Here is a 13,902-nt window from a genome sequence, read left to right as displayed (position 1 = left end):
TCCCCAAGGATGTCTTGCCCAGATCCCTTGAAAGATCTTTGAGGCATTGTGTCAGTAATAACCTGATTTACTGCAACTGGCTGCATACGTCTCGGCCTACGCTGCTCCATTGGCATATGCTGTGCCATCCTAACATTAGGATTGTACCAACATGTCTTGGTTTCATGGCCATTTCTTTGGCATATCTCACAGTACTTTTCCTTCCTCTTAGTGTCCGAAAGACCTAAATCTTTTAGCTTCTACTTAATCTTCTTATCCAGTTTACTCTCCTTTGCTTTTCTTTTACTTCTGTCTTTTGTTTTCTTCTTTTTAGACTTGGTTGATCTTGATTTTTTTCTTCTTCTTCCTGCTAGACTCCTCATCATCAGAGTCATTGAAATATTTTTCTGAATTTGAACTATTCTCACTATCATCATCATCAGTATCACTTTCAGATCCTGAATCTGAATTTGTATCAGAATCTGAACTTGAAGAATCATCATCTTTATGTGTTTTTGAACGAGAAGCACCTAGCCTTCTCTCAACTCTCATAGCAGTCCTAATCATGGTATCCAATGTACTATTTTGTCCCAATTCTACATTAGCAATTGGGTTCGTGATTTTACTCATCAAACCCTTAATGAAGTAAGTAATTTGCATCTCCACTGATGGTGCATCAGCATTATTCAACCTGTTCAATAGGTTCCTAAACTTTTGAGCATAATCTTCCACCAGTATACTCTTTTGCTTAATCCTCTTGATCTTCCTTAGAATATTCCCCGGGGTTTTATCCTTCCGGAACCTGCCCAAAAATGTATTTTTAAATTCATCATATGTATTGAATGTTGCCATACCATAACTAGAAAACCAGTCCATGGCTTTTTCTTGTAGAGTGGTTGCAAACTATTGCTCTTTGACGTGATTTCCCTACAATTGATTGAATCCACTTGCTATTCACCTTGTTTCAAACTGAGCCATATGGCAGTTTGGATCTTTCTTCTTCTTGCCTGAAAATCTAGATGCTCTCACGTTTGGGTTGAATAGTTGATTTTGATTCATATTGTTTTGCTTCTTGGGCTTCCTCTGTGGTGGTAAAGTGTTAAAACTCAAAGATTTATTTACTGGAACCCTTGCATTCCTTAACAAGAATGTCCTTCCTAACACCGCATGCTGCAATCTTTCAAGTGCTTGCCTTGGAAGAGTACCTTGATAGTTAGGAGGCAATATTGCTTCTTCATTATTTGATAAACCTGGTATGCTTGAAGGAGTTGGAGGTGTTGGGGGGGACTCTGTAGAGGTGGCAAGAGAATGGTATACTGTTGAGGTACCCTCAAAGGAACCCACCCCTTAGGGATTATGTCCAACATCTGTGAACTCTTCCTCATCCAGCCTACCTAATTGTACTGCTTCATCTGTACCATTAGGCCTTGTAGTCTGCTGTTGTTGTCTTGACAACACCTCCCTCAATTCTTGAGATTTGCTCCTTGTGAGGACAAGATTGGATAAATAAGGATAATTGTTTGACATAAATACTGCCCATGCAAGGCACCTTGTACATCTCCAATGCCATTAGCATCCTGAATTCTTGCAGCCCAATTTTGTAATTATTCTTTCCAAGCCTAATGCCTAAATCATGAGAGTTATTGCCATGAAACTAGCAGGATTGCCAAAGTGTTATGGTCTTGATAGGCCATAATAATAGGTTTGGTGCCTAAGGTGGCAAGAAAGGTGGAGGTGGAGGTAGAGGAAGAGGAGGTGATAGAAGAGAGTTAGAGGAAGAGGAAGAGAAGAGGATATAGGTCTGTCTTTGGCAAGGTCCCTTTTTTGTTTTGGGTCTGATCCAGACCGGATGGATACGGGACACATCAGATGGAATGCAACTATGGTGACTGATAGCTTTGTCTATGATATAAGCCATCTATGCTTGTGGCACTTCCATGGAGTATGGCTCATGCCAAGCCTTTGTGCGGGCAAACTCAGTAATAAGCATGCAAGCACAAGTGTGGATAATGTAGAAAAGAATAAAAGGAATTAATATCAAAATGCTATGAATGATTAATTTGTGGTCACTTCCTTCCTTCTTAGTTTCAAATAGTCAAGGTCTGAAATGAAGGCTAAGATGAAATGCATGGAGGGGGGAAAGTGCTTGATAATGCTATGCATGAGAAACTGAAATATTTGTCCGTATGAAAGTGCAAGTAGAATGCCTGATCTGGTTTTGTAAGGTAAAATTTGTCTTTTTGTCAGTTATTGGGGTGGGGATTCTTCATGTGAAAAAGTCCCACAAGGTTGCTGCTTCTCAGGCACAGAAATTGACATTGTGCATGTAGGGTTCAGCTTGGTGATGGTTTAAAGACAATAATCCATAATGATTATCCAGAGCGCTGGCCTGGTCTCCTTGCTGGAATCAATGCCAATTTGAGCTCACAGGATCAGAAACGGGTTTATGGCGCACTATTTTCCTTGAGAATTCTCACCAGAAAATATGAGTAAGTATTTGTGATTGTTTCTCTAAAACGATATGTAACATGGCAGTGGTTTCTATTAAGAAAAATGGGCTTAAGCTAGACTTCAGATTGCATTTAAACTTAAAAATGGCATGCTGATATCTAGATAGAAACCTTGAGATTTTTAATGATGGAGTACCAGGAACCAACTAAATGGAAAGGAACATTGCATGTGGTGTAACAGTGCAGTGGGTGGGGTGTCCATATGATCTCCCATCGCATTGAATTAGTCCTTTGAGGCATGCTTTATTTTTGAAGTCTAAAGCTGGACATACAGGGTATTCTCTTTCAAGCTCCTGTTGCAGTCCTAGTACACAAATGCAGGTGTCTGGTTATTTGCTATATGCCAATTTGAAGTCTGTGTAAGAGTTCACAAATTTAGGCCATTCATTTGAAACTAGCAAGCCTCCTCCTTTAGAAGGCTAAAGCAGCTTTAATGATCTAAATTCGAGAATCGCATAAATCTTTGTAATACTTATTGTGCTATGAAATTTGAGCATTGCAAAAATATTCTGTAATGGTTGTCATGTTAGAGATTCGAGTCTTGCATAAACATGTGTAATGCTTATCCTGAGATCCTGTAACTGTTTTTCTGCAATGTTTGTGTGTCCTGGGTCTTTCTGGATCTTGGCCTTCCAGTTGAAATGGCAGAGGCCACAACACACCTCTTTTTAAATTGCAAGTGTATGTTATCCTAGAACATGATGAGCTGCTCAAAGATGAACGGAGTCCCAAGACGATGATGTCTCATGCTGGAAAATCAATGTTCTATTTTAGCTGCTGCTTTCTGAACACGTTTGACTGGCTTTCCTCTCGCCAACAAGAATAGCAGTGAGCACTGTGAAAGAGCCATTTATTTGAAGCTTAGTACTAATCAGTCAGTTTTAAGGGGCAGTCCTTTTGCCCTGAGCAGAGTGTTTTAAGGGGATATCGATTTTCCCTGAGCAGAGTGCATTGTAATGTTAAAACACAAAAGAGTCTGGAAAATCTAGTTAATTTTGCATCCATCTGAAGTGGCCAAAAATAAAGTAGGTATTATCATATCTCAACATTTGTGTATACAAGCCGTTGGGATGATATGCTAACACGGGAAACTTCATACATCAAGGTTACAACCTTATACCCCCTTTTCAAAAGCAACCAGCACTAAGAAAGAAGAAAGGATTCAAAGATCCATCTTGGCTCAGGCCCTTATACCCAGGCTAGAGAATTTGGGATCGTGAAATAACTGCCATGGATATCTAGACCAGCGCTTGCTTGCTTCAGAGTATGGAGAAGGCTTATTATGCTCAAATTTCCCCCAATAAATTTTGACCTTGAGTATCATCTTATGTTGTATTTGCAGGTTCAGAGATGAAGAAGAAAGGATCCCGGTTTATCAGATTATTGATACAACATTCCCAATGTTGCTTGAAATTTTCAAATATCTTTTATCAATGCCAAACCCCCCAATTGAAGTCTCAGATTTGATCAAACTCATATGCAAAATTTTTTGGTCGTCAACTTACGTAAGCACAACTTCACCAGACTGCTATGAAACATCAGCAGCTTCCAAATTTTATGTTTTTACGAACCAACAAGACTCAGCTAGATAATTGTATTTCATTCTTTGATGTACTGAGCTGGATTAATGCTTTTCAATAAACTGTTTCAGTCGGAGGTTCCCAAGCAGCTGCGTGATCCAAATGTTTTTACTGGTTGGATGGCATGCTTTCATAATCTTCTTGAGAGGCCAGTTCCACAAGAAGGGCAACCTGTAGATCCAGAACAACGCAAATTGTGGGGTTGGTGGAAGGTGAAGAAGTGGACCGTCCATATAATGAACCGTTTATTTAACAGGTTGATACATGTTATGGAATCAATGGAGTAGTTCCATTATCTTTTGAGGGAGGATCTTCAGAGACAAATGTAATGTTCATAATTGAAAGTTAAAAACAATCCTTATCGGTGTAGGTTTGGAGATCCCAAAATGACAAAACCTGAGAATAGAGCATTTGCTCAAATGTTCCAGAGCCAGTTTGCAGGAAAGTTTCTAGAATGCCATCTGACATTATTAAACGTTATAAGACAAGGTGGCTATTTACCAGATCGGGTGATCAACCTTGTACTGCAGTATTTAAGCACAAGGTGGGTCAAGTTGGTAAATATTCTCTTTATTGCTTCTTCAAGAAGATGGATCACTCTATGGAATGTTCCACTAAATTAAAGAGCAGATCCATTTTCCAGAATTTTCAGAGCAGCTTCTGAATCTGCTGGCTCACATATTTTTCCAGCATGTCAAAATCTGCCTTCCCCAACATGTCAAAGTTGCTTTTTGTGAAAGAATTCATTGAATGCTTGGCTTAATCTTATTGCTTTGTTAAATCTTCCTTCTTACGTGTTTGGATGACATGGATGATGTCGTGCTTATTGCTATTGTTTCAGCATTTCAAAATCTGCCACTTATCAACTGTTGAAGCCTCAGCTTGATGTTGTTCTGTTCGAGATTATTTTCCCCTTAATGTGCTTTAATGATATGGATGATAAATTGTGGCATGAGGATCCTCATGAATATGTCAGAAAAGGATATGGTGAGCATGCTCAGGACAAAAGCTTTCTCTCTTTAAGTTGAAATGGATTACACACGACATATTCATTTGAACTAATGGGTTGGAAATGTGGGTGCAGATATAATTGAAGACATGTACAGTCCTCGAACAGCTGCAATCAATTTTATTTCTGAGCTAGTAAGAAAAAGAGGAAAGGAAAACTTGCAAAAGTTTCTTGCATTCGTGGTGGAAGTTTTTCGAAGGTGAGGTGTGAGCATAATATTTGGAATTTTGTGGAATTGTTATGTTCCTTGGTTTCTTGATTGTACAAGGACCTTTGCAATGTTTATAACAATTTTCTGCTATTGTCATGTATAGATATGATGAAGCTCCTATTGGTCAGAAACTGTATCGGCAAAAAGATGGTGGTCTTCTGGCAGTTGGTGCATTGAGTGACAAACTGAAGCGAACTGAACCTTACAAATCACAGCTGGAACAAATGCTTGTGCAGCATGTCTATCCTGAATTCAAAAGCCCTGCTGGCCATTTGAGAGCAAAAGTAAGTCTACTATCTATTTGCACATCAATGGTAAAGTTTAATTTAAGCAGTGCGAACTTTCATGTTTTGTATAGGAGGCTTACATGTTGATATTTGATGTCAATTTCTTAACATTCTTAATTACACAGGCGTGTAGGTGAGTTCTAACACTTGTCTGTGCAAGATCTCAGGCAGCTTGGGTATCAGGGCAATATGCAAGTATTGTTTTTGCAAATCAGCAAAGTTTTAGTTCAGCCATGCACAGTGTGGTTTCTGCATTAAAAGATCCTGAGCTACCTGTCCGAGTGGACTCTGTTGTTGCGCTTCGGTCTTTTGTGGAAGTTAGCAAAGGTATTGCAAATCTGCTGTCTGAGTTCAGAACAATGAAATTTTATATCTACATTACTACTTTACATGTACTTTTGGTTCATATTTTGTCTCAGCTGTATTATGAATTGCTCGCTTTGTCTCTGCTAAGCAATGCTTTTTTCTATAGTGCATGTTTGGCAATTTCTGGCATTGTTTGTAGGTCTGCCTTTTTCTCAGCTTCAGAGCAGTTGATCTTCTGATGCAAGCTAAATCATTTTTTTTTCCCCCCCCCTTTGTAGTCACATTCTTCAATTAACATTGTTCATAGTTTAATATGTTTTTTCTAGATCAGTATATGTGGTGTTAATCTGATGTACACATGATGTTTGGTGTCTAAACAGATCTCAATGAGCTTCGGCCTATTCTCCCACAGCTACTTGATGGTATACGACTTGATGCTCATATTGTTGATGGCCTTTTTCCTCTTTCTGTTAAGATTTTTACTTGCTCCACAATCTTTATTCAGAGTTTTTCAAGCTCATGGATGAAGTTGAAAATGAAGACCTGGTCTTTACTTTGGAAACCATTGTTGACAAGTTTGGTGAAGAAATGGCACCTTATGCTTTGGGGCTTTGCCAAAATCTGGTACAGCTATAACTTTTGTGTTAAGCTTTTGAATATCTGATTGCTTGAACAAAGAAAGACGTGTCATTATATCACACGTCAATGTGGTTACATTGTAAATGATTAGGTAAATACAAGAAAGGCCATATATCTAATGTTGTCTTTTCCAACCAGTTTTCTTATAAAACTAACATCTATGATGTAGGTTAGGGTTGTGGTCTTGTCTGGTGCTTTAAATTTGTGTGCACCCTCTATTGTTGCTGGGGATTCTCCCATTGTTTATAGAGACGAGATGATACAGCCTGTGGAGTACAATGGCTTTCATGGTCAATGGAACCCTTGCAGATGGCCAAAGCTTTCTAGAGGGAATGATTTGACAAAGGAGTGACATGAATGAGAGTAGAGTATGTAGACGCCCTTGTAGGAATGGGGCTTGGTGAGTCACAATCTCCATTAGCTTTGAAATCTAGCAAAGGTTGTGGCACATATTGTGTACTTTCTAATAATGTGAGTGTGAAAGTAATAGAGACATAGAAATGAAATAGTAACATAGGAAGACCTAAAATGACACAATTCGGAAATGAAGGAACAAGTTAGTGAGCATAAAGACAAGATATCGACCTGGAAACAGAGTGGAATCTAGTGTGCAACTATGATAAAATATAATAGCCATCATCTTAATGAAGAGGAGCAGCCATGTTAGCCTGCCATACACACCAAGGACAATGACTTTCATGTCCAAGGTGTCCACAATGAGATAAATTACAATGTAAAAGTGAAGAGCCTAAGTGGCCTTTGGAAGCCCAAAGGGCAAAAGACCACATTTTAGCAAACACTTAATTCAGCTTAACAGTAAATTCAGCAAGAAAATTTTGCACACAATTGGAGCTAGAGTGCTCTTGCACCGCACACGATGCTTGTTGGCCCCAAAGCTTGGCATTGCTTTCGGCACGTCCTTAGATTACTGATGTATGCTTGAAATTGATTACAAATGGTTGTATTTTAGTGGTTTCTCGTGACACAACTAATCCACGGGTGCACAATGACCTTGTCACCTTCAATGTTGGCCTCCAACCAATTGCTGACTGTTCAAAAATGCGAATAAACACTTTAGCTTGCCAAACCCTAAAATTATAGCCAGCTTTTGAACCCAATTTGGTGGAACATTTACCTAGACAACTGTCTTGGATAGTTCCCATGCAATCCCACTCTATTCCTCTCATACACAGATGGATTTCTAGCAATGAAACTGTGACAGCAACACTTTCTTTGTGACAAAAGTTTCCTAGAAAGCACATTAAGCACACTCATTTGGTCTCTAAACCAAATACTTTGAACTTGTACAAATAGGCTTTACGAATGTTGGGTCCTGAACAAATTTGCAAGATTGGGATGGTAACAAGTGACTCAACATGAAGTATCATTGGCAGATTGTGGTTGTATTCATGTATAATCTAAAGTTAGATTGATGTCTAGCTGATAAAGCCAGTCTTTGTCTGCTGACTTTGGGTTATGGACTTGTTAGGAGAGAATGCATTCTCAATTTATTCACTTGACTGCTCTTTGCATCCTTCAATGAGAAAGCCCATTAAAAGTGTCAGTACTGCAAATATCCTGTTTCACATTTATACTGAAGTCTACTAGTTTTGAGTGCAGAGTTACGATCCAATACTGTTCTATTGTTTTGCTTGTTCATCCATTCCAAGTGGATTCTGTTGACTGGTGGATGTGATGACATCATTCTACTAAACCTTGACTTATCCTACAGGCTGCTGCCTTCTGGAAGTGCTTGCAGTCCTCTGAGACAGATGCAGATGAGGATGATTCAGGTGCCTTTGCTGCAGTTGGATGTTTACGTGCGCTCAGCACCATTCTCGAGTCAATCAGCAGTCTGCCTCATTTATTTCCTCAGGTTGAACCAATACTGCTTCCAATCATGCAGCGAATGCTGACCAAGGAAGGTCAAGGTATGCTTGTCCATGCATATGTATGCAATTTCATGCCATCATTGTTTTGGAAGGAGTTAACAATAGTATTTATTACTGGTTCATGTATGTTCAGACGTTTTTGAGGAGATTCTGGAGATAGTGTCATACATGACATATTTCTCTCCTTCAATTTCACTGGAGATGTGGTCTCTATGGCCTCTTATGGTGTCAGCGCTTGAAGAGTGGGCTATAGATTTCTTTGAGAGTAAGTCTATTGGTTTCATGCTCTGTCATATTTGTCAGTTTGAAGATCGTAATCAATCACGAGTTTTGAGTCTAGCCTTAACTTCATATGACCACTGAAACTAAAATACAGTAGATCATAGTGGCTGTCCCTTCCTGTAGCTTAAAAAGTCGTTTAACTGAAAGTTCATAGTTGTGTGCCAACTTGACAGAAAAATGATGGGGGATTGTTTGTTTCTAGAAGAATTGGCGGACACAGCTCTGATGTGCATTAACCATCCAGCAGCTTCTTTTTATCAGACAGTCTTTGTGCTTGTGGACAATGTTAAATCCCTCTGCATGGTACTGGAATGTGAACATTCACTGTTGTGCTCAATTGTTGGAGCACTATTCAATGAGGTCAAGATGGGTGGACTATGTGGACAGTAGATTGGTCTGAATAGTGAGGAACTAAGGTGATTTCGGCTCTGACCTGGATTAAGTGTGGGAAAATACAGGTTGAGGGGTCATGATGTATTTATCATGCATGGCATATGAATATGTTGACTAAGTCATGGCATATGAATGTATTGACTAAGGACAAGGGTGACTTGGGACAAGTGTGAGAAAATGCAGGTTGAGGGGACATTATGGGTTTATCATGCATGACATTATATGGAGAAGGTTTATTTTGTCACTGAAATCCAGATAAGAAAAACGAGTTATGAGACCTAGCTTGTTCCCCTAATAGACTCTATGAAGCATCATAATTTAGGCTCTTCCATCGAGTTACACAAATTCCTCCATTGCATGGAGAACAAGAGACCTCTTCATGGAATGGACACTGTTCTCTGCCAAGAGGGAAGGCCACGATTCCATACACATCTTGTCCCCAATCTTGTTGGGTGCTATTTGTTTCCAAGTGGTCATAAGAATGTAATTCATATGCTTCCAACCCTTGCTGAGAGTCGGCTTTTCTGATTTATGTGTGCAAATGCCAACAACATATCTGGCCTTCTAAAAGTGCCAATATACAACCTTTTCGAGTGAAAGCAGAGGGAAGGTACATAATTTACATATCCCAATTTGAGTCACCTTCTTTATAAAGAACTTGTAGATTATGTAATTGGACAAAATATCAGGTGTTTATGGGTTCTCAATAGATATCCTCTAGATATTATATGGGTCAAAAGTGAAGGCTACATGCCTAATAAAATTAAAAACAATGGCAACAAACTGTCAAACATGTCTATAGGTCCAACATTGGGCTGATTTTTGCAGTCTATGAAGGGTTGACCAGCATGTTCAATAAATACCGCATCTCTACTAAGAAAAATCTTGTTTGTGGAGGGTTGCTACAAGTGGTACCCTTCACTTTCCACATTGTAACCAATCAAAATCCATTTGACAGCCTTGTCTTGCAATGTATGTCTTCGTGGTTGTGGCACCAAAGCATATGCCAAATAACCAAAGACACGAATATGTGATACCACTGGTTTCCAGCCATTTCAAGCCTCATAAGGTGTACATTCAACCAATGTTTCTTCAATGGATTTGACATGCATGGGTCCACAAATGTCACCATGCACAAGCTGTAATTTTTGATTAGCATGCATAGATCTATCTTTGGGAAACGATACATTTTGCCAAGTACATAACTCTCACATACATTGAGAGTAGATGCTTTCAATAGAGGAAGATCAAGCATCATATTTTTGTTTCTTATGCGAAGCAAACTGCCATAATTAAGATGATCAAATTGAGTATGCAATAACTCAATGTCATCCACAATAGTGGCATCAGCCTATAATGTATCCTCTGATGCTCTCCTCTCATATAAATCAAGCTAATAGAGGCCATTGTATAATGTATCAATGACATTGAGGTTGTCCCCATCATTATAGTTACAGACACTGCATTGATCCATGTAGAATTTAACCACAAAGCCAGCACATGCAATTGCTGAAATTGAAAGCAATATTTTTTGGTGCCAGGCACATACAAGACCTTTTCAAGCATAGTAGTTTTCCCATCTTGTGATAATGGATATTTATCCAATGCCTTGAATTGCATACGAAGCATTATTTGTACATACTATGGATCTTCCCTTTTATACATTTGCATATGATACAAACAAGTCTCGAAAGAAGGTTACATGCTTGGAAGCTTCGCTGTCAAAATACCATGTGTTGCAAATTTCAGCCATTGATGTGTATGCTTCAGTATCTCCTTTTGCAAGTAAGCAAATTGTAGTGGCAAAACCGTGACAAGTATTAGGTAGGCTTGCCAAGACTGTAGATACAAGAGAGACATGGGGAAATTTTTATCAATATTTGCAAGTTGCTTTGTGATGCCCTTGACATGTGTAATTTATGCATCCATTGAATCACCCTCTGTCATGTGCTCCATCTCAAGCTATTTGTGCAAATAGGCTACACGAACATTATTGCGCACTTGATATAACAAAGCAAGCTTATCCCAATCATCCTTGGCCATTGTGTATGACCAAATATGTGGAATAACTTGTCTTTTGCACGAGAGTGCAATCAAAGCATGAGCTTGGGCATCATACCCATCCTATCTCAATTCTTTAGTGGGAGGGCTAGCAGGGGCTAGAGTAGAAGATCCACTTGTGATAGTGGATGAGCTAGATGAACTTGTAATTGTGTAAACGGGCTTGCAAGCCTAACCTTTGAACCATATACATAAACCCAAAGTTGCTTGGCAACTAAGGCATGCTTCATCATGTATGCCCACATGGGATAATTAGTGCCAATTGATTTATTAGAGTCCCCAAACTTATCGAGCAAATTATGTTGCCCTGATATTTCTTTTTGCAAATTGCTAATATTTGTGACAAGTTTCTGTCCAAGGTACAAATGTAAGGGCAGTACAAAAACAAAGTAAAGAAAAGCCCAAAAAACTTACATTTTTTTGCAAAATTAATGATGGCGAGGAAGAATTTGCAGTTGAAAAGGATACAATGTCTATGAATGCCAATGTGAAAGGTGGAATTGGTCTCAACATTGATGAATTTGGAAAAATTGCACAAAAGCCCTAAATTGATTTGCTGAAATTTTGTGAAATTTGAGCTTGAATGTAAAAAGCACCAAAATTTTGGTGCGAAATTGAGCAAATTTGAGCACCGCAGACAATAGCCCTAATTTTGTTTTGAGAAAATTGGGTGGAAATTAATGTTTGCTCTAAAAATCCTTAAAATTATGTCTGGACGGAGGTTGTGTGTGAACAGGTGTCAATGGAGTTTGAAGTAATTGATGTTAAGTTTGGGGAGAGTTAATAATTTAATATTTGGGATTGATGGGCGTTAGATGAGCACATGCATAGGCTGTCAACAGAGTAACGAGAGACACAATAGCGGTTAGTAGGTGAAATGTGACACATTGGCTATGGATAGGCGCAATTGAGTTGCATGATGGGATAGATGTGTTGTGTGTGAGCTGTCAAATAGATGATGTCTAGAATGCTAGGTAGAAAGGCGTGCTAGGTGTTGTTGGTCAGGCTAGATCTGTCAGCACAGTGTAACAAGATAGGCAAGACATGGCTATGACACGTTAGGTTGTAGGTTAGATGGCTTTTGACACATGCAAAGTGGTCTAACTTGGTGTAGCTTTCATAGGTTGTTGGTGTGAAGGACTAAGGAGTTGGTGCACTGGTTGTGAGAACGAGCTTATCAATTGAATGTGAGGCTCAATAGTGGTGGTTGAAAGGTATAGCTTTGTTATCATTGTTGGATTAGGGTTCAACAGCACACATGTACACACACTCTCTCTCTCTCTCTCTCTCTCTCTCTCTCACAATGAATAAGTGAACAGTAAGAGAGGAGTGTGTTGGATGGTCACATCCACTGTGCGAGAATGATATAAAAGTACAATCCCTAAGATACTAAGTACCTGTTAGATATGGAGCTTGTGAAGATGGACTAGTAAGCTATGGTGGATGGAACTCCAGAGAGAGAGAGAGAGAGAGAGAGAGAGAGAGAGAGAGAGAGAGAGTCTTGCAAGTACACAAACTAAAAGATAGAAAGATAGATGAGATATGTGTGATGAAAGTACAAGTGATAGGGCTTGAATATATAGGCTATATTGTGTAGCTAATCCTTTGATCCTTATTTAATGCTAAGCGGTGTAAAAGGTATTCACACCTAAATACACACTTTTACACACAATAATGTGTGTTCATACACGAGGATAAATAAAGTTAATAAACCTCCCTTGAGGTCATGGGTGATTGAACCCGTAACACAAAACATATGAAATAGAAAAGGAAAGGTCTTATCTTGTAAAGGCAGTGTCTAATCTCATACAATGATTCTCGAAAAGGAGATACATATGTAAGAGAGATACAACATAAGGTAGGTCATGACATAGTCTATTGAGAAGCTCAAGGACTTGATATAAGACATGGTTCAGAGGTGCGTGTGCATGGCTCATAGGTTGATCAAAAGCCAACGTGGCTCAAAGGCATAGGGACACATTACCAAACGGCCAAATACACGGGCATAGCTTTTGGGATAAACTCAGAGGCCATATGCAAAATGGTTAGAATCTCCCCTAAAACATAACTCCTTTGTGAATTGGATGGAAAGAAAATAGAAAGAAATATAACTCATTTTGGATTAAAATCTAGGCAGAGGACTCCACACAATTATTTAATAAGTGATGTCAAGGTCTTAGGATATATGCGAGCATGGCCAATGTCAAATTCCAACCACACATTTTTATTTTAACTTTTAATTTTTATGTTTTTTATAAAAATTTTAAAATCTGATTTTTTTAAAGGATAAAAAATCCCACCTTGATGTTGATGTCGAGGACATCACGATTATGTTGATTGCTTGCGATGGCATCACTAAAATTAGTGGATGCTTGGTAGGTCGTTTTTCACTTGATGTTGAAGGCGACGACGACGAGTCGTTTGTCAAGTTTCAATGAAGGCTTTGATTTGATGGAGGTGGGCGCTAGTATGAAAAGCTCCAAATTTTAATGGGAAAATTGCAAAATTTTAATAAAATTTTGAAAGGCCCCAAAATGCGCATGAAGTATTTCTTAAAGAATAAATTAAACCTTTAGGATTAAAGATTTAGCAAAATAAAACTTTAAGAAGCCTTAGCCGAGTCGAAAGAGCTTGAGATGACAGTGACTTGGAAAGTTAATGTGAGTTGCAAGCAATAGGTAGCACTTGATATGTGGTAGAGGTCTAGTGTGGCACACAACATGTGGTAGGAGCTACAAGGACCTAATAGGAAG

The 13,902-nt window shown here is 38.9% G+C and overlaps 1 protein-coding gene across 1 annotated transcript in view; it reads left to right on the top strand.

Moving 5' to 3' along the window:
- The window catches only part of LOC148018915 (importin beta-like SAD2), a 59,429-nt gene that overhangs the window by 34,384 nt on the left and 11,143 nt on the right, over positions 1-13,902 (top strand). Inside the window, exons 4-15 of the mRNA XM_087701206.1 lie at positions 2,310-2,468; positions 3,832-3,994; positions 4,141-4,325; positions 4,440-4,613; positions 4,911-5,056; positions 5,154-5,277; positions 5,393-5,573; positions 5,744-5,903; positions 6,263-6,304; positions 6,388-6,506; positions 8,254-8,452; positions 8,547-8,678. Of these exons, the coding sequence (XP_087557332.1) occupies positions 2,310-2,468; positions 3,832-3,994; positions 4,141-4,325; positions 4,440-4,613; positions 4,911-5,056; positions 5,154-5,277; positions 5,393-5,573; positions 5,744-5,903; positions 6,263-6,304; positions 6,388-6,506; positions 8,254-8,452; positions 8,547-8,678 (1,784 nt within the window). The remainder of the gene's footprint in view (positions 1-2,309; positions 2,469-3,831; positions 3,995-4,140; positions 4,326-4,439; positions 4,614-4,910; positions 5,057-5,153; positions 5,278-5,392; positions 5,574-5,743; positions 5,904-6,262; positions 6,305-6,387; positions 6,507-8,253; positions 8,453-8,546; positions 8,679-13,902) is intronic.

Source organism: Lygodium microphyllum, chromosome 20 (genome assembly GCF_053477565.2).
Source record: "Lygodium microphyllum isolate KBCC chromosome 20, Lygodium_microphyllum_v1.1.10, whole genome shotgun sequence".
Lineage (NCBI taxonomy): Eukaryota > Viridiplantae > Streptophyta > Polypodiopsida > Schizaeales > Lygodiaceae > Lygodium > Lygodium microphyllum.
Note: the sequence above shows the minus strand (reverse complement) of the source record. Positions and strands in the feature narration are given on the sequence as shown.